We start from the raw sequence: 21739 nt of genomic DNA on the forward strand, positions 1-21739 counted from the left end.
TGACACGCGTGGCCCCGCCCCCACGCCCAGGCTGCTGTGGGCGGAGAGGGACTGTGCCATCTTGCCCCCCCCCCCCCCCGCCACGATCGTGATAGCCAAGGCGGGGAGCGTGGGAGGGGCGAAGGATCCAAGTCTGTCTGCCGTGGAGAAGCTCGCGGCTGTTCCTGGCCTTCGCCTCGTTTACTGCTGTCATTAATTCTCCTTATCTCGTCAGCTGGGGCTGCCTGAGGCTGATAATTCCACATCGTTGGCACCTGGGCAAGGAGTGCAGTCTCCTCCATCGGGCCTTGGTTGTAGCTGAAGCATTTAAGAAAGATGGGATTTAGAAATACAGTGCCCGGTTTCATGGGCCTTTTCATTGAGTCTCGTATCTAAAATGTACACAAAACAACCCGGTCAGGTGGATTCTGGGAATGAAGAGTTGAGGAGGGAGCAACTTCCTGCAGGCTGATGCAAACTGTTGGGAAGCTGGGATGAGCGAGTAAACAAGAAAAAATGGTAAAGAGAAGCCGAATGGGGAAACGAACGGGTATGGATGGCATCCAGAGAGAGGATCAGGGGAAAAGAGAAAAGGAGAAATGAGAAGAAAAGGCAACTAAAATTTTGCCTGGTTTGACCTTATGAGAACTGTTTCTTTTTAGTGAGTGAAGGACACGGTAGAGTGACAAATGGACTGGTAGGACTAGGTCCCACCACAATAACTCTTACGAATTGATTAAAATTACAGTTATTTCTTGGTTATCTCAAGGCTGATCGTGCTATTAACCCTTATTACTTACTCTTCTTGAAAGGGCGAAGGTCCATGTCTTGTACATCTTTGGATTCTCAAAATACCTGCACATAATTCTCTATGTAAGCAGGTATTTTGAACATTTTGGAGACAAAAAAAAAAAAAAAAGAGAGAGATAAAGAGAAATGGAAGGAAAATTAATGATAAACTGTATTTTCAAAAAAATAAGTCATTTCTAGCAGTTAAAATTTGTTCTGGGAGTCCAAACATATTTTTCAAGATGGAACCCCTTACACTGTAGTCATTACAAAACATAATTTATAATAATAATTCAGCAATATCCAGCACAGTCCTTAGGAAAGGTTAGGGAAGATGTATAAATGAGTTGTGTAGTGACAGTTGTAAAAATACCCTTTTACCCACCATAACCTGCCATCCCTATTCAAAACTACTAAAAAGGATTGGGATAAATGTGCAGAAAATATTTTTCAATTTTTCAGATGTAAAGAGTGTTTAATAAAGCAAGAAACCTCTCATTTTGTATTCTGAGACAATACCAGTAAATTCTCTCCAGCCCCTAAACTGGTGTTAGGGTATGGGGTTAGTTGAGTCAAGAAATAACCTGATAGGGGCTTCCCTGGTGGTGCAGTGGTTAAGAATCTGCTTGCCAATGCAGGGGACACGGGTTCGAGCCCTGGTACGGGAAGATCCCACATGCCACAGAGCAGCTAAGCCTGTGTGCCTGAACTACTGAGCCTGCGCTCTCCAGCCTGCGAGCCACAACTACTGAGCCTGAGAGCCACAACTATTGAGCCTGTGCACCTGGAGCCCACGCACCACAGCGAGGAGCAACCCCAGCTCCCTGCAACTAGAGACGGCCCGCGTGCAGCAATGAAGACCCAATCGCAGCCAAAAAAAAAAAAAGAAATAACCTGATAAACTGAGGGGTCACCGTGACTCTCAGACGTGGGGAAGGATTGCCTTGTGACAATATAGGACCAAGGATGAGATCAGAGTGGTATACTTCTTATGGCCATGGGCTATATGAAATTTTCACTGATTATGAGATAATTTAATATTGATGTAAGAAGGGGGAAGGGGAAAGGGGGGTGGGATGAATTGGGAGATTGGGATTGACATAAATACACTATTGATACTATGTATAAAGTAGATAACTAATGAGAACCTACTGTTAGCACATGGAACTCAGTGCTCTGTGGTGACCAAAATGAGAAGGAAATCCAAAAAAGAGGAGATATATGTATACGTATAGCTGATTCACTTGGCTGTACAGTATAAACTAACACAATATTGTAAAGCAACTATATAGTAATAAAAAAATGAGATTGATGTAAGCTATTGGACATGATTTAAATATATGTCAAATGTCTATAGTAGTGTTATTTATACCTGTCTGCTCATCACAAATTTAGTGGCCTAAATTACAACAGCAATCACTTATTTTGCTGATAAATATGCAATTCTGGCAAGACCCGTTGGGACTGCTTATCTCTGCTCCACATGATATCAACTGGGGCAGCTCAAAGTCAAAGCCAGGGTATGGAATCTGAAGGCTTGTTAACTAACATGTCCGGCAGTTGATGCTGGCTGTTGTTGGGACCTCAGCTGGGCCTGTCAGCTAGAATGCTTATATGTGGCCTCTTCCTGTGGCTGCTTGGCTTTCTTACAGTGTGGCAGCTATGTTCCAAAAGTGAGCATTTCAAGATAAGAGTCCCAAGAGGACAAGGCGGGAAGGTGGCCGACCTTTATGACTCATCTCAGAAGTCACAGAACATCACTTCCACTGTACTCTATTTGCTGAAGCAGTCAAAAGCCGCCACATATAAGGGGAAAGGACAGAGACTACACCTCTCAGTGGAGGGAGTGTGCATCATATTGTACGAACAGCAGGTGGAATGAGAGAGATTGTTGCAATCATTTAAGGAAAATAAAATCTGCCATAATATCTGTTTTCCTCTTATCAAAAAAATCCTTCCAAAGGTCTCATTTTTAGATATATTTTTCTGGAATGAAACCGGAAGAGGTCAAAAACCACATAAATTAATTACAGTCCCCTTCAGTTACTGACCATGAACAGGTATTACAGGGATATGAGCTAGTCAATATTAACACCTGGCAGCAAACTGGTACACAGCCATAGCTGAAGGCAGGTGATTAGGACCACCAGCCTACATATTTATGTGCTAGCTAATTTTTATCTAAAACTTTCTGGAGCTACATTAAAAGCAGATAATAGAAAATGGAATTAAAAAATAGGCAACCTCTGGCTCTTAGATAGTGCTTGGTAATTTTTCCTTACATTTTTCTCCCATAATGAATAGTATAAGAAGGCATTCTCCCAGCTTAAGAACACTTTGTGTTCCCAGAGTTTTAAAGTTAGTTGTGGGGCTTCCCAGGTGGCGCAGTGGTTGAGAATCTGCCAGCTAATGCAGGGGACACGGGTTCGAGCCCTGGTCTGGGAGGATCCCACGTGCTGCGGAGCAACTAGCCCCGTGAGCCACAACTACTGAGCCTGCGCATCTGGAGCCTGTGCTCCGCAAAAAGAGAGGCCGCGATAGTGAGAGGCCCACGCACCGCGATGAAGAGTGGCCCCCGCTTGCCACAACTAGAGAAAGCCCTCGCACAGAAACGAAGACCCAACACAGCCAAACTTAATTAATTAATTAATAAACTCCTACCCCCAACATCTTCTAAAAAAAAAAAAAAAGTTAGTTGTGTAGTGCTCAGGATCCATTTCCCTATAGAAATAATAAACAGGATGATAGGGTTCCCAGGCAGAGTGGGGAAAAAAGAAGGAGAGGCTCTGGGGATTAAGGACTCCCAGGGAGGTCCTACTCAGTGTGTAGGTCTACCTAGCTCTCCAAAGGTCTACTTTCTTCACAGTGTTTAAAAGAATTACTCTTCTCCTTGTGCCAGTAATCCACTCATTTAACTAATGTTAATGCCCTGTGTTGGGAAGGCAGGAATACAGAAATGTGGAATAGAACAGATTCTCGAAGGTTTCTCCAATCACCTTTTCCTTAATCATATACCTCCTGGGATTTGCTTAGGGATTTTACTTCTTATAACCATGGGAAAATAGGTATGATGGTTAATTGAATGTGTCAACTTGACAGGGCCACGGTTGCCCAGATATTTGGCCAAACATTATTCTGGGTGTGTCTATGAGGATATTTCTGGATGAGATTATCATTTGAATCTGTAGACTGAGTAAAGGGATTGCCTTCCTTATTGTGGGTGAGCCTCATCTAATCAGGTGAAGATCTGGCTAGAACATAAAAGCTGAGTAAGAGAGGATTTCCTCTGCCTGACAACCTTCGAGCTGGTATATAAGCTTTTCCCTGCCTTCAGACTTGAAAAATTGGCTCTTCTGAGTGTTAAGCCTGGTGGCCTTCAGACTGGAAGGACACCATCAGCTCTCTTGGTTCTCAGGCCTTTAGACAGGACTAGAACAACACCATCTACAATCCTGGGTCTCCAGCTTGCCAATTGCCGATCTTGGGACTTAGCCTACAAAACTGCATGAGCCAGTTCCTTATGATAAATCTCTGTGGTAATTTTTAAAAGCCGATTTCCTTCTCTGTTTTTTCTCTTACACTCCCGTGGTGTGGTGATAGGCAAAATTTACATGTAGGTGCTAATAACATCTTTCCATACCTATAGAATGAAATAGGATCCATTTATGTTCCAAAGAATTCCTGGATTCCAACTTTCTTGGGCATTTATTGAAGAGCAGGAAGGGAGCTGGGTAGGGGACAGAAGAGATGGAATAGGACTTGGGATAATTGCAAAGCCCAAGGGGAACGTGGGGGGAAGTAAGGAGGAGCCTATGGGTTTATTTCCCCTTCCTTCTTCCTTTTCATCATTGAAGGTCTCTTCCTCCTGCCTCCTGTCCCCAACACTACACTCTCTCATGTCCCTGCATGGCCTCTCACTAAAGATGGAGAAAAGAGAAAAGCTGGAAGTGTTTTGAGTCGGTAAGCCCAAGCAGCAGTGTGCTGAGGAAAGAGGGATCTTTATGGCCCCCGGCTACCCATCTGGAATAAGTAGTTCTATTTCCAAATGGCTAATTCTATACCTATACAAAAGACACAGACAATGCAGGTTATTGTGTAAACATTACTAGTGTTCAATGGTATCTCATTCTCCTCTTTTTCTGGGCACACAAAAGACTATTTTTCTCGGCTGCCCTTGCAAATGGGCAGGGCCATGTGACTATAATGACTAAGGATATGTGAGCAGAAGTGAGGAGTCATTTCTGAGCTGCGGCAGTGAAAAGTTTGTTGTGATTTTCAAGTCTCTCTGCTGCCCTGCCATTGTGATTGTGGAAGTGGACTTGTGTTGAAGAGCTGAAATATTGAAGCAGCCTATGTTTCTGAGTCAACATATTGGGGGGGGGGGGTTGCGGATGCCCTAGAGACCACCCAGACATAACAAATTTTACATAAGCAAGGAATAAACCTTTATTATACTAAACAACCAAGGTTTTGGGGGCTGCTCATTATCACAGTATAACCCAGCCTATCCTGGCAGATAGAGTCATGAAAACTGGGGCCTGCATATTTAAGAGAGCATAGGCTTTATTTCCTGGGAATGGAAGATATTGAGTTAGGGCTTAAAAAAAAATCTCTGTGTATATTGGTGGCAATAAGGATATCCTAGGTCCTTGTAAAATGAAAGTGGTAGCTGATAATAAAGTCTCTGGGCATCTTTGAATTGAACTACTGGAATATTTCATGTCCAAAAACATACTGGTCTCCAATAAATTTATGTCATTTAAATAGCTTTTTGGGGTGAGTACTTAAGCTTAGTATACTCAAGATTGTCTCTTAACACAGGCAAACCTACCAACTCCCTCAAGATAAAGAGTCTAGTATCCGGGTCAGAGGGAAGGGGGGCAGTATGATGTTGGTGTCAGTTTGACCTGGGTTTGAATGCCTGCTCCCCTATTTCCACTTGTGACACTGGGCAGTTACATGACCTCTCTAAGCTCAGTTTCCTCCTCTACCAAATAGCGATAAAAATGCCTATATTGCAAGGCTGTTTAGAGGACAATAAAATACCAAATTAATGAAAATCTCTAACAGTACCTGGCACATCATAGGAAATCAATGAAACGTAACTATATAAGATTGATTCCTGTTTATTGATGCTTAAAGACAACAAATATCAAAAGGGAAAAAAAGCATCATCTTTCAACATTTTAAAGAATTCTCTCTTTGTAGATATAAATAAAGCACTGCCTAACAAGTCCTGTATTTCAAAAAATGGAAGAACCACTTACTTTGCAAGTAACAAAGGACAAAATGGCTTTTGGTTAAAGATTTAGAAGTCTACAATTTAGCCTTTACACTATTGGGCTAAATACGTTTACTTTATGGTTCTTAGTTTGGGGTATGTTAAATTACCATCAAAGAAATTATCTGTTTAAAAAAGCTAGTACTAATAATTTACTAATTATAGTAAATAATGTAATTAGTATAATAATTTACTAATTATATTTACTAATAAATTGCATATTCCAAATTATCTCAATATGTGGACTGGGAAATGGTTTTCTACTGATATGAATCTATAACTCCTAATGCAGTTTCCCAATTTGTAATAGTCCTTGCACCTATAGATTGCTATTAAATTCATCAAAAATATCTGGAAGGTGAGAGTTTGCATACCCCTTTCCCCAGAAAGCCTCAGTAATTTCATATACACAGACACAGACACATGCACAGACACATATACACGTAGTGATTATAAAGCAACCTGCCTAATTTTTTAATAGCAAGTATTCCAAAACTAAAATATCCATGAATATTATCACCTTTAAAGGAGTCACCTTGGGAAGCTGTTTAACTGTTGAAGAATATCATGATTTCTTAACACTTATTTGGGACTCTCTTTTATAACTAACTTCAGAAGTTGGAATATTCTTTCCTGTATCATAAAAGGAAACATTCTTTTGCTGATGGTAACAAATATGTCCTTTAAGAATAAATTTGAATTTTTTGATAGAGCCAAAAGTTATCTAGGACCAATTCTGGTGAATTAAGTGATCAAGACTGTATCTTCCTTGCTAAAAGATGAGATATGACTATAAAATACTACGACTCACAGTCTGACTTGTAAGTAATGGCACAGCTTTGGAATAAAAATATATACTTAACTTATTCCAGAATTTAAAGGACAAGATTCATTTGGGTATATAAATATGTAAATGCATATAAATACCCACAAATTGATGCAAAAAAGAAGCAATTTTTATTTCATAATTTCTTGAGCAGTAGGAGCCACCTTGCCTCTCCTACTCCTGCCAGGCCACAGAGACCTTTAAGAACAATTAAGTGCTTTTACCTCCTACAAGGAGACAAGAAAGAGGGCAGGGCCAAAAAAGTATTCAAAGAAGTAATGGCTGAAAATTTCCCACATTTGGCAAAAATCGTAAGCCTACAGATTCAAGAAGCTGAGTGAGTGCTAAACATGATAAATCCAAAGAAATCTATAACAAGACACATCATAATCAAACTTCTGGACACTGACAAAGAAAAAAAATCTTTAAAAGTAGGCATAGAGAAATGCCACTTTACCTATAGGGGATAAACAATGTGAATGATAGCAGAGCTCTAATTGAAACCACAAAAGCCAGAAAGGAGTGGCATAACATTTTCAAGGGCTGAAAGAAAAGAACCACTGACCCCAAATTTTATATCCAGTGAAAATATCCTTCAGGAATGAAAGGGAATGTAGTTTTAAAATTTGGGCACAACGACCAACAGTCTGAAAGTTTTTCTTTGGGAAGTTGAGGGTAAACAGCAAGACCAGGAGATGTACTTTTGGGGAGCGGGGAGGTCATGAGGAAGTAGAGTCTCTTCCTTGGAGAACTGATCTAAAGGTTTAGGGAGGGCCTGGAGAATAAGGAAATCTTGGGGTGTGCTGACAAATTGTTTGTGAGCCCCAGTTACACAAAAACAATCTTACCAGTCTGGATGCTCCAGGAGTTTAGAGGTTATCTGCCAGAAGCCAGTCAAGTACCAGTCTTTACTTTCGAATGATTCAAGACTGCTGAGTTATTTCATGTAGGGCAACCAAATGCAATGTGTGGACCTTGTTTGGATCCTAATACAAACAAAGCACTGTAAAACAAAACAAAACAACAACAACAACCCTTTCCTTTTAACAGATTATTAGAGTATAATTGACATACAATAAATTGCATATATTCTACAGTTTGATCAGTTTTGATATATGCAAACACCTGTGAAACTATCACCACAATCAAGATAATGAATATATCCATCACTCCCAGGAGCTTCTTCTTGTCCCTTTGGAATCCCTCCCTGTGGCTAATCTCTGTCATCCTGACACCAGGCAATGGCTTATCTTCTATTACTAAGTTTGTGTTTTTAGAATTTTATATAAATGGAATCATATAATATGTACTCTTTTGTCTGGCTTCTCTCACTCAGCATGATTATTTTGAGATTCATCCATGTTATTATTATATAGATAGCATATTTCTTTTTATTGCTGAATAGTGTTCCATTTATTGTATTGATACATTTCAATTTGTCTTTATCAAGAAACAAGTTTGTCCATCACTTTTGATGAGCATTTGGGTTGTTTTCAGTTTGGCAATTAAGGACTTATGAACATTCATTTACGAATCTGTTTATGGACATATGCTTTCATTTCTCCTGGGTAAATAAATACCTAGCAGTGAATAGGTGTGTCATATGGTAGGTATGTGTTTAACTTTTTAACTAAAACTCATGATAGGCCTAAATGTAAAACTGAAAACTATAAAACTTCTAGATGAAAACACAGAGGAAAATCTTTGTGACTTTGAGTTAGGCAAAATTTTCTTGGATAGGATGACAAAACACGATTCATAAAAGATAAAAACTGATAAATTGAACTCCCTCAAAAGTAAGAACTATGCTCTTTGTAAAACACTGTTAAGAGAATGAAAAGGCAAGCCACAGACTGGGAGAAAATTTTTGCAAATTACATATCTGATAAACGACTTACTTCAGAATATATAAAGAATTCTCAAAACTCAATAATAATAAAAATACAATTTTTAAAATGAGCAAAAGATATGGACAGAAGGTATATGAATGACAACTAAGCACACGAAAAGCTGATTAACATTATTAATCATTAGGGAAATGTAAATTAAGGCACAATGAGATACTACTACACACCAATTACAATGTTTAAAATTTAAAAGATTGACAATAACAATTACTGACAAAGATGCAGAGTAACTAGAACTCTCCTAAACTGGTGGGAATATAATATAGTACAACACTTTGGAGAACAGTTTGCCAGGGTTTTTGTTGTGAAATTTTGACTTTGAAATAACTTCAAACTTACATAAAAGTTGTAAGAATTATCCAAAGAACTCTCATATATCCTTCACCTAAATTTCCCCCAATGGTCAACATCTATGTTTGACTTATCATCTCTCTCTTTATTTTCTGAATCACTTGGGAGTTAATTGTATATGTAATACCCTATTACCCTTTACGGTTTTAGTGGAAATTTCCTAATAGCAAGGACACTTTCTATTTGACCACAGTACAATCATTAAACCCAGGAAGTTAACACTGATATAATAATGCTGTTTAATCCACAAGACCCCCTTCACATTTTGCTGATTGTTTTGATTATATCCTTTATAGGTCCAGCATCCACTCTAGATTCTAATTTTAGACAGATGGAGAATTTTGAACATAAATTGGGTATTAAATAATGTTAAGCAACTGTTATATTTTTAAAGTATAAGGACAGTATTATGTCCATAGAATGTCCTTATCTGTTAGAGATATGTACTTAAGTGTTTATAAAAAGAATGATATGATGTCTGAGATTTTCTTAAAGATTCACTCCTAGGGAGGGCTGTGTGTGTGTGTGTGTGTGTGTGTGTGTGTGTGTGTGTGTGTGTGTCTGCGTTGAGGGGTGGGGAGAGAGGAGAAATGAAATAAGATTGAATAAGATTCTAAATTTGTTGAAGCTGAGTGATGAGTACAGGGGGGTATTGTATGTAATATTTCCCCTACTTTTAATGTATGTGTGAAATTTTTCCATAACTACAGTATTTTAATTTAAAAAAATGGAGAAATGGAAGGATTTTAAGAACTGGGGTGGTATGATCATATTTTTAATTTAGAAACATTACTCTGGCTGCAATAGGAAGAATGGCTTAAAGTGGGGCAAGAATGAAAGCAGTGACTAGTTTCCCAGCTGTTGAAGTCATCCAGGGAAGAGATGATAGTGACCTGAACCAAGTTAGTGGCAGAGGGATGGAGTGAAGTGGATGAACGGAAGAAATGGTAACTATATGGATGTGAGAGATGAGAGAGAAGGAATCCAGTATTACTCTTAGTTGGCTTGGGCCAACGGGGAGGGGGTGGTGCCATTTACCTAGACAGGCATCACTGGAAAAAGAACAGGTCCCTAGGGGAAGGAAGGAGAAGATGGTTTGAAGGGGCCTTGGGTCAAACTAGTGCCTTTGTGTTATCTGGCCACAACTGAGTAGATAGATGACAGCAAGATACTTAAATAATCATTATTTAGCAAATAGTATAAATAATCACTATTTAGCAAATAGTATAGGGGTAAGCAAGGCAGACAGAAGGAAATGTCACTTAAACTTAACTTGAGGTAATACGATATGATTATTCTAAATCAACATGCAGCATTAGTAGTCAACTGAAAATGAGATGTAATGACAATGTCTGGGTAGATAGGTTATTTTATAAACTTGAAAAAATATGATTGGAGACAGGATATAACAGAAAGACCTCCTCAATTCACATTAAGTAAACTGGGCATGCAACATAATTCTCTTCATGGGAGTGTTGCTCATAAGATGCCTGAGTGGAAAGACATTTTTCAGTTGAAATTGCATGGTGGTACTGTTGACCCCTAGGGTAGGCATGTAGGAACAGAGAACATGCACTGGGATGTTGAATCTATGGTTAAGGGGACGAGTTCGAGGGTAAAAAACTGGCGGGGAGGGGAGTAGTGGTCTCGATTTTTACTCCTGGTCGTCTTCTGGGAAGGCTTAAGGTGAGTCAGAGCGGCTGGAAAACCCATCAAAGTCTGCCCTTCAGAGTTTCGTCTCCTACCAATGCCAGAGTGAAGGAGTTCCAGCAGGCACTTCTGTGAAAGAGACTTATTTCCTGAAAACCATACCCTTTGGCATTATCATTCCATTCTGATGGATTTGATCTCCCACTTCCCTGCAGGTTCCCCCGCTCAGTTCCCCCAGCAGAATGTGGGCTAAACCTTCCCCCAGCCTCGCTCCCATGCCGAAGCTGCTCACACGCTAATAGCGTTCGTGACACCGCTTCTCACCCAAGAGCCCGTCAGGGGCGCGGAGTTCCGGCGGGGATCCTGCTGGACGCCGAGCCCCACCCCCATCCTGACCCCGCCCCCGGCTCGACGCCCCGCCCACATGCCCCCTCCCGTCGTGGAGCTCCGGCTGCGATCCTTCCCCCAAGCGCGGAGCTCTCCCCATCCCTGACCCCGCCTCCGGCTTGGAGCCCCGCCCACGATCCCGCCCCCGGAGCAGAGCCCGCCTAGAGCCCACCCACCTGCGCAAGGCCGCCTGCCTTGCCTTGCCTTGCCCACCGCACTACCATGGCTGGGGGCCGCGGGGCCCACGGGCGTGGCCGGGACGAGCCGCCGGAGAGCTACCCACAGCGACAGGACCACGAGCTGCAGGCCCTGGAGGCCATCTACGGCTCCGACTTCCAGGACCTGCGACCGGACGCGTGCGGACGGGTAGGAACGTGGCTTGTCTGGTTGGGGCTAGCGTGCTGCGGCCCAGCTCCCCTGGCTCGATCTACCCCAGCCAGGCCCGCCCGGCCCTGCCGGAGCCGAACAGCCGACCCCCCCCTTAGGATTCTGGGGTCCTTTCATCCCTCACTATTCTACCCACGCTCACTTTCTGTCCTTGCTCTCGCAGCTGCTTGGAGGTTCTCCAGAACCCCCAACTGGGACGAATTCTCTTACAGCCTTTTACCCACGTCGGCTCCAGTCTTACCTGGCCCTGTTTCTTATTCCCACTGACGTTCCATAACTTCCCTGCCTCCTTACTGCCCTGCCATTTTTCCTCCCTGACAGCCCTTGAGTTTGTTACAACAGCGCATTCCCACTGCAACTTTGGGAACGATTTGGGAGCTCCTGCACAGATCTTACTGATGCCTTCAGTCAGAAGTCTCACCCTCCTGTATGTGTTCAAAACTATTAACCATGTAATCCCATTGTACTCCTCAGGCATCCTCCCTGTATTGTGCTGTGTGGAGGAACTTTCCTCTATACCTTTTTTTTTTTTTTTTTTTTTTTTTTGTGATATGCGGGCCTCTCACTGTTGTGGCCTCTCCCATCGCGAAGCACAGGCTCCGGACACGCAGGCCCAGCGGCCACGGCTCACGGGCCCAGCCGCTCCGCGGCACGTGGGATCTTCCCGGACCGGGGCACGAACCCGTGTCCCCTGCACCGGCAGGCAGGCTCTCAACCACTGCGCCACCAGGGAAGCCCCCTCTATACCTTTTTACAAGGCGCTTAGAGAGTATGGAATAGAGTCTTCTTAACTAATGGAGAGGGAGTGTGCCGAGTCCACCCTTTTAAAATGGCATTTGACTTAAAATATTATTTTCCTTTTTGTCTGGAAGTAAGTTAAGGCACATTATAAGCTGCTGATACAGTCTTTCCCTCATCATCCTTGAAGAATTATCTACCAAACTCTTATCTTTATAGTATTATTTTAAAAGTAGTACCTTCTTCCATCTACCTTTAAATTTATTTATTTTATTTATTTTTGTTTGTGTTGGGTCTTCGCTGCTGCACGCGGGCTTTCCCTAGTTGTGGCGAGTGCGGACTACTCATTGCAGTGGCTTCTCTTGTTGCGGAACACGGGCTGGCTTCAGTAGTTGCAGCACGTGGGCTCCGTAGTTGTGGCACGTGGGCTCTAGAACGCGGGGTCAGTAGCTGTGGCACAGGGACTTAGTTGCTCCGCAGCATGTGGGATCTTCCTGGACTAGGGCTTGAACCCGTGTCCCCTGCATTGGCAGGTGGATTCTTAACCACTGCGCCACTAGGGAAGCCCCCTTCATCTACCTTTAATTCTGGCATTTTACAACATGTGCCTTATCAGCACATCCGGGATTTTCTGAAGAAATAGGATCTTCGGGAGCTGTCAGGGCAAAATATTTTCCTTCTCACCCAACGTTTTCCTTCCTTCATTAATTATTTATTGTTCTAGGTATTGGGAATACAGTCCAGCACAAACCAAACCAAACCCACTTCCCTGAGGGAGCTTACTTTTCTAGTGCTTAATTTCAAGAGTTATTTTTAAGCTGAAATAGTAAAAATGTAAATATTCCCGTTATAGAAGCTTGTAATAAAATAACATGTAACTTTCTGGTTATCTGGTAACTTCTCTGTTCCCAAACATTGAGAACCAGGAAGTCGGCTCATGAAGCCAAAATACCTGTTGCAAAGTGTACACTGGGACTCAATACAAAGTTCCTAAGACTTCATTCAGAGACCGTGTATTTACTTTACACAGCTTAATTATCTGGTCCTAAGACTGAAAGAAAACAGAAAAGAAAAAGGTACTGCTGTAGGTAGGGATACTGATAATCTCAGAATTTATAGCTGGTGGTCTTTATAACAAGATAGTAGAGCAAACAAAATCAAAAACTGTAATAGGCAGGTAGAAGGATTCAGATAGCTGTACCCTGAGGTACACGAGCAAATAGCCTTAACACTTTGCTAGGCAAATAATTGGTGGTCATAAGGATGAATCAGAATGTAGTCATTCAACATAGAGAACAGACTTGTGGTTGCCAAGGGGGGGTGGGTGGGAGAGGGATGGACTTGGAGTTTGGGTTTAGTAGATGCAAACTATTACATGTAGAATGGATAAGCAACAAGGTCCTACTGTATAGCACAAGGAACTATATTCAATATCATGGGATAAACCAAATTGGAAAAGAATATAAAAGATTGTATATATGTGTATAACTGAGTCACTTTGCTGTGCAGCAGAAATTAACACTGTAAATCAACTGTACTTCAATTTTAAAAAAGGTTTTAAAAAAATGTAGTCATTCAACAAATACTTATTACTTGCCAGTCTTTAGGGAAAGGTTATGCAAGCCCACAATCCTTTATGCAAAACCCTGAGGCCTGATACGTTTCAGAATTCAGAAGTGTTTGTGTTCATGGCCACATGTGCACATTCCTAATACCTCACTCAGTGTCTGGAGCAGCATGCAGAATCAAACACAACAAACCATGCGAATATTCAAATATTCACACTCAGTGGGATGGATAAAGACTATTAATAGCCTCGTGTCAGTTCAGGCCAAATTTGTTGCCAGTTAAGTTCAGCTCAGAATTATTGACCTGAGTAAACTTTAGGTTTTTTAAACATCTGAAGTTTTTTAAACTTCTTTTTGGGGGATGTGTTATAATGTAGATTTTGGTTTAGTAGCATATGTATGTTATTTATAAATAACATTTTGGGAGTACATGCTAAAAATTATTTTACATACTAAAGTTTGGACACCACTAGTTGAAAATATAATTTCCTCTAGAGTTATAAATTTATTGTTAACTTAATTATCTTGGCTAATTTTCTGTCAGCCAAAGGTCTGCTCATTTATAATTTGATAGCTATTGCAAACCTCCCTCCTAAAGCCTTGCTTTTGTCTCTGGGCCCACCCGTAGTGTATGAGTGCTTCTTTTCCTACATCTTCACCAACAATGTAGTGTCAGACTTTTTCATCTTTGCCAGTAGATAGATGAAACATTTTTACTTCTTTAGTTGTAAATTATGAGGACCACCTTTGCCTGTAAGCCATGGATTTTTTTCTGTGAACTGTTCAGTGTTGTTTGGTTTATTTTTACATTCTGTTGTCTACTTTCTTATTCATATGTCAGAGCTATTTATATGTTAATTTATATGTTAAGAAAATTAGCATTGGGGGTCATATATTGCAAATATTTTTCCCTAATTAACCATTATGCATTTTGATATTTAGGTAATTTATGCAATTTTTTAAAACTTTAATATAGTCAAAATGACCTTTTTTTTTCATTTTATTGTGGTTACATGGTCCCTATGGTTTGTTTTTTTCCCTGCTCCAGTGTTACCAAAAAAATGAATTCTTCAAGACTTTCTTTTAATTCTTTCATGACTTTGTTTTTAAACTTCCATCAAATAAATATAGAAATAGCTTTTTATTTTTTAAAGTTCTTACCTCTGTCTGAGTATGAATCTAGGCTGCCCACTTTCACCTCCACCTAGCCAGTTAGACTAACACAGATGATTTTTTTCCATCTTTTCCACTAATTTGAAATGCCACCTTTACATTGTATGAGAGTAGGCTGGCTTCATAAGGACAGAGTCTCTATATTTGTTCACACGTACATGCCTAGTGCTTGGAAAAAGCTCTCAAAATTTTTTTATTAACTGAAATAATTCCCAAATGTATTTGGGTCTATTTAGAAAAAGAGATATGGGGGGAAGTCAGTGATTAAGGCATTTGACATAAAATCTAATTTCTTAGATTTTACTATCATCAGTTTTTTTTGCGGGGAGGGGCATCTTCACAGACTTAAAACCAAAGACTTGCCGGGATTATCTAGCTTGCACATGTTACTTTATTGCTACATTTGTTGTTTTTTCACACAGACTAGTTTCTTCCCCACATTACAGCATATGAGAACAGAGGCAGGTAAGAAACAAGAGGCCATGAAGAGCCAAATCTTGCCATCAAAATGTAAGGAGGATGTGATGAGCAGAATCTAGGTAACAATTCTAGACCAAACACCTGAAAGTGGTTTGAATTGTGTAACTTTTTCTTTTATGTGCTGTGGTTAAAAATACATGGCATAAAATATACTAGCTTAACAATTTTTAAGTGTATAGTTCAGTAGTGTCAAGTATATTTATATGGTTGTGTAATGAAGAAATTGTGTTAGTATTTTTTTTTAATTGAAGCATAGTTGATTTGTAGTGTTGTGCCAGTCTCTGCTGTATAGCAAATTGATTCAGTTTTACATATAGGTACATTCTTTTTTTAATATTCTTTTCCATTATGGTTTATCCCAGGAGATTGGATATAGTTCCCTGCGCTATACAGTAGGACCTTGTTGTTTAGCCATTCTAAATGTAATAGTTTGCATTTACCAACCCCAAACTCCCAGTCCATCCCTCTCCCTCTTGTGTTAGTATTTTTAATTAATTTCCCAAACCTCGTCCTCACTCATCTTGTAAACCAGTAGAGTTTAATTGCAGGCTGTCATTAACCCTCATGCCTTGGAACCAAAAGATTCGCTCCTATGTGGAATGGCTGATAAAATTCTCAGTTTTTTATAGTTCTTATCCTTCACTCCAGTACTTTTAACAGAAATAGACACATGCTTACATCAGTTTATTTTGGGGGGCCTGAGTGTGAGGAAGTGCCCAAGAAAACCACATTCAGACTGAGAAACTGGAGTTTCTGCCAGTGTTGGCCGGGCACTCTTCCAGGTGTTGTGCACTGGGCTGAAAAGAGGGTCCCCTGGGTCAGTGTTCCTCATCCTGTGGGGTGTATTAAGATCTTTGGGTTTTGTTTCTTGAAGAGCTAATGTTTTTAATTTTTTTAATTCTGGGGGGGATTAGTCCAAATGAGCATTACCTCTCTTATGTTTTAGGACTGAGTTTGTGTTACTCTTTCACTTTTTATACCTTGAAGTTTTGTTTGGTTATTTGATAGTACTTCAGGAGAGTCTCCAACTTCATGATCTCATTGAGAAGCAAATTTAACTCATCTCTCATTGTAGCGTGTCCTTCTCTCCATGACTACTTATTATGCTGCCCTCATGTCACTTGCATTTTCAGTCTTCAAAACAAATCTTTTCTCTCATGTAGAATTTTGTATACTTTGTAGCTACACATTCTGCATTGTGTTTTCCTCTCATTAGGTGCTCTCAAAAAATTTTGGTTACCCCTTACTTTGAGTTTTTTTACCTACAAATATTCCAGGAATTCATTATTTCCTTGTGCAGGTTAAATCAAAGATTTTATCAACATTGAATTCTAATGACCATTTATCTTCTAAAGGCATGAAGGAGGTCTTACCCAATTCTAATCTTTAGAACATCTTGATTGTTGAACTTTTTAATCAAGTCCTGTTCAGCTCCAGGAGTCCTTGAATGCCCTGATATGAGCTAACACTTGGTATCCTAAACATGTTTTGCATAAAAGCATCTTCACATGTTGGGAAGCCTCCCAGTTCGCTTGAGAGAAGCCTGGCAAATATTCTGTTCTTACCTCTGAAAGCACTGTTCCCTGACTGTCTTTTTTTTTTTTTTTTCCAGTGAGCCTGTACTGGTTAGGATTAAGTTTAGCTACATATGACAGAAAACTTAAAATAACAAACTTTATTTTTTTACATGTAAAAGTCTGGAGTCTATGGCTTTTTCTGAATTGCTGTTCTACCATCCTTAATGTGCCCTTTGTGGTCTAAAATGGCTGTCTGACCTCCAGTCATCACATCTGCATTCCAGCCAGCTGGAATGAGAAGGGGATGAAGAAGTTTCATCCCTTTCCTTTGATAAAATTCACTTCCTGGAAATTGCGTATTATAGTTCTTTCATCTTACTGGCCAGAAATTAATCCAGTAGCCACACTGAGCTGCAAAGGCATCTGGGAAATGTATCCAGCTAAAAAATCAGGGATTCTGTTAAAAAGAAATAAAAACCAAGCTTATGTATTTTATATACATAGTTGATTGTGTAATTCATGGTGCCACATGTAAGGTTCATGTTATAAATTTCTATTAGAATTTAATGTTGCTAAGTACTTTATTACCCTTAGAAGAATTTTTATCTTTTCTCTTTTCTGATAATGCCACATTGCTCTTTTTGCCCTGGCTGCCTGGACATTCCAAGGGAAAGTCAAGGCTCAGTCACAGCAACTCAGGGTTGGCATTAACAAGGGAGGGCTGATGGAAAAGACAGGTTTGGGAGTCAGAATTGGATTTGAAGTCCAGACTTGTTGCTGTGTGTTGGTGGGCAAGAAACTGAAAGTCTGAGCCTGAGCAGCCTTGTCTGTAAAATATCTGTACAAAGGAGATTGCACCTACCTTGCAAAGTTGGTCAAGTGTCTGGACCACATGCGTATATGTTCCCTCAGCCTCCCCTTTCTCATGATATATAGATAATATAAACTGCCTCAAATCCTTTTTGGAAGAAGCGTACATAAATAAAGAAGAATGCAGTATTTGGTGAAAAGCAGTTGGTTGAAAGCATAAACAATTTTAGAAGAGCTATCAGATTTCTTCATGTCAAGATTTTCACTTGTTATCTTGATATTCGAAGTATCCCCTGCTCAAGTGGCCTCCCCTGACCTGCCTGTCTGCTTACCTTCTCCTCCTCCACCACTATGTCCCATGACTTGGCTTTGTCTTTTTTACAGCACTCATCACTTTTTGAAAGCATTCATTTGTCTTCTAGTCTGTGCCAGCTAGTTGGGTTTGTGTCTGTGTAGATTTGCCTCTGAACTCTCAGTCTCTAGGGCAGCACTCAGAAGGTCATCAGCACTCAGTGACATTTGAATGAATGGAGGCTACATGGGACATTTCAAGTCACTCCTCAGAGAACTTTGAAAAGAAATATGTACTCTGTCTTACAGGTTTTTGGGATTTTTGGAATTTTATTTATTTTTTTATACAGCAGGTTCTTATTAGTCATCCATTTTATACACATCAGTGTATACATGTCAATCCCAATCTCCCAATTCACTCCACCACCACCAACACCCCCCGCCACATTCCCCCCTTGGTGTCCACACGTTCTCTACATCTGTGTCTCTATTTCTGCCCTGCAAACTGGTTCATCTGTACCATTTTGCTAGGTTCCACATATATGCGTTAATATACGATATTTGTTTTTCTCTTTCTGACTTACTTCACTCTGTATGACAGACTCCAGGTCCATCCACGTCTCTACAAATGACCCTGTTTCATTCCTTTTTATGGCTGAGTAATATTCCATTGTATATATGTACCACATCTTCTTTATCCATTCGTCTGTCAATGGACACTTAGGTTGCTTCCATGACCTGGCTATTGTAAATAGAGCTGCAATGAACATTGGGGTGCATGTCTCTCTTTGAATTATGGTTTTCTCTGGGTAAATGCTCAGTAGTGGGATTGCTGGGTCATATGGTAATTCTATTTTTAGTTTTTTAAGGAACCTCCATACTGTTTTCCATAGTGGCAGTATCAATTTACATTACCACCAACAGTGCAAGAGGGTTCCCTTTTCTCCACACCCTCTCCAGCATTTGTTGTTTGTAGATTTTCTGATGATGCCCATTCTAACTGGTGTGAGGTGATACCTCGTTGCAGTTTTGATTTGTGTTTCTCTAATAATTAGTGATGTTGAACAGCTTTTCATTTGCTTCCTGGCCATCTGTATATCCTCTTTGGAGAAATGTCTATTTAGGTCTTCTGCCCATTTTTGGATTGGGCTGTTTGTTTTTTTAATATTGAGCTATATGACCTGTTTATATATTTTGGAGATTAATCCTTTGTCTGCTGATTCGTTTGCAAATATTTTCTCCCATTCTGAGGACTGTCTTTTCGTCTTGCTTATGGTTGCCTTTGCTGTGCAAAAGCTTTTAAGTTTCATTAGGTCCCATTTGTTTATTTTTGTTTTTATTTCCATTACTCTAGGAGGCAGGTCAAAAAAGATCTTGCTGTGATTTATGTCAAAGAATGTTCTTCCTATGTTTTTCTCTAAGAGTTTTATAGTGTCTGGTCTTACATTTAGGTCTCTAATCCATTTTGAGGTTTTTTTTTGTGTGTATGGGGTTAGGGAGTGTTCTAATTTCATTCTTTTACATGTAGCTGTCCAGTTTTCCCAGCATCACTTATTGAAGAGGCTGTCTTTTCTCCATTGTATATTCTTGTCTCCTTTATCAAAAATAAGGTGACCATATGTGCATGGGTTTATCTCTGGGCTTTCTATCCTGTTTCATTGATCTATATTTCTGGTTTTGTGCCAGTACCATACTGTCTTGATTACTGTAGGTTTTTAGTAGAATCTGAAGTCCCGGAGCCTGATTCCTCCAGCTCTGTTTTTCCTTCTCAAGATTGCTTTGGCTATTCAGGGTCTTTTGTGTTTCCATGCAAATTGTGAAATTTTTTGTTCTAGTTCTGTAAAAATGCCATTGGTAGTTTGGTAGGGATTGCACTGAATCTGTAAATTGCTTTGGGTAGTATGGTCATTTTCACAATGTTGATTCTTCCAATCCAAGAACATGGTATATCTCTCCATCTATTTGTATCATCTTTAATTTCTTTCATCAGTGTCTTATAGTTTTCTGCATACAGGTCTTTTGTCTCCCTAGGTAGGTTTATTCCTAGGTATTTTATTCTTTTTGTTGCAATGGTAAATGGGAGTGTTTCCTTAATTTCTCTTTCAGATTTTTAATCATTAGTATATAGGAATGCAAGAGATTTCTGTAAATTAATTTTGTATCCTGCAACTACCAAATTCATTGATTAGCTCTAGTCGTTTTCTGGTAGCATCTTTAGGATTCTCTATGTATAGTATCATGTCATCTGCAAACAGTGACAGTTTTACTTCTTCTTTTCCGATTTGTATTCCTTTTATTTATTTTTCTTCTCTGATTGCCGTGGCTAGGGCTTCCAAAACTATGTTGAATAATAGTGTTGAGAATGGACAACCTTGTCTTATTCCTGATCTTAGAGTAAATGCTTTCAGTTTTTCACCATTGAGAATGATGTTTGCTGTGGGTTTGTCATATATGGCCTTTATTATGTTGAGGTAGTTTCTCTCTTTGCCCACTTTCTGGAGAGTTTTTATCATAAATGGGTGTTGAATTTTGTCAGAAGCTTTTTTCTGCATCTATTGAGATGATCATATGGTTTTTTTCTTCAATTTGTTAATATGGTGTATCACATTGATTGATTTGCATATATTGATGAATCCTTGTATCCCTGGGATAAATCCCACTTGATCATGGTGTATGATCTTTTTAATGTGTTGTTGGATTCTGTTTGCTAGTATTTTGTTAAGGATTTTTCATCTATATTCATCACTGATATTCGTCTGTAATTTTATTTTTTTGTAGTATCTTTGTCTGATTTTGGTATCAGGGTGATGGTGACCTCATAGAATGAGTTTGGGAGTGTTCCTTCCTCTGCATTTGTTGGAAGAGTTTGAGAAGGATGGGTGTTAGCTCTTCTCTAAATGTTTGATAGTATTCACTTATGAAGCCATCTGGTCCTGGACTTTTGTTTGTTGGAAGATTTTAAGTCACAGTTTCAATTTCATTACTTCAATTTCATTACATAAAGTTGCTTGTAGTAGTCTCTTAGGATGCTTTGTATTTCTGCGGTGTCTGTTGTAACGTCTTTTTCATTTCAAATTTTATTGATTGAGTCCTCTTCCTCTTTTTCTTGATGAGTCTGGCTAATGGTTTATCAATTTTGCTTATCTTCTCAAAGAACCAGCTTTTAGGTTTATTGATCTTTGCTATTGTTTTGTTTATTTCTATTTCATTTATTTCTGCTCTGATCTTTATGATTTCTTTCCTTCTGCTAACTTTGGGTTTTGTTTGTTCTTTCTCTAGTTTATTTAGGTGTAAGGTTAGATTGTTTATTTGAGATTTTTCTTGTTTCTTGTGGTAGGCTTGTATTGCTATAATTTCCCCTCTTAGAACTGCTTTTGCTGCATCCCATAGGTTTTGGGTCATCATCTTTTCATTGTCATTTGTTTCTCGGTATTTTTTTATTTCCTCTTTGATTTCTTCAGTGATCTCTTGGTTATTGAGTAACATATTGTTTAGCCTCCATGTGTTTGTGTTTTTTACGTTTTTTTCCCTGTAATTCATTTCTAGTCTCATAGTGTTGTGGTTAGAAAAGACTCTTGATATGATTTCAATTTTCTTAAATTTAC

General features: G+C 39.7%; 1 protein-coding gene across 6 annotated transcripts in view; it reads left to right on the forward strand.

Moving 5' to 3' along the window:
* The first annotated feature begins 11292 nt into the window (after positions 1-11292).
* EIF2AK4 (eukaryotic translation initiation factor 2 alpha kinase 4) overlaps positions 11293-21739 on the forward strand; it is a 115711-nt gene continuing 105264 nt past the window's right edge. For all 6 annotated transcript variants that reach the window (XR_010839647.1, XM_059058993.2, XM_067028951.1 and 3 more), the window contains exon 1: positions 11293-11536. Coding sequence is in view for 5 of the 6 variants with exons in the window: in XM_059058993.2 (XP_058914976.1) it covers positions 11393-11536 (144 nt within the window). In the remaining variant the exon portion in view is untranslated. The remainder of the gene's footprint in view (positions 11537-21739) is intronic.

Source organism: Kogia breviceps, chromosome 3 (assembly GCF_026419965.1).
Source record: "Kogia breviceps isolate mKogBre1 chromosome 3, mKogBre1 haplotype 1, whole genome shotgun sequence".
Taxonomy (NCBI): Eukaryota; Metazoa; Chordata; class Mammalia; order Artiodactyla; family Physeteridae; genus Kogia; species Kogia breviceps.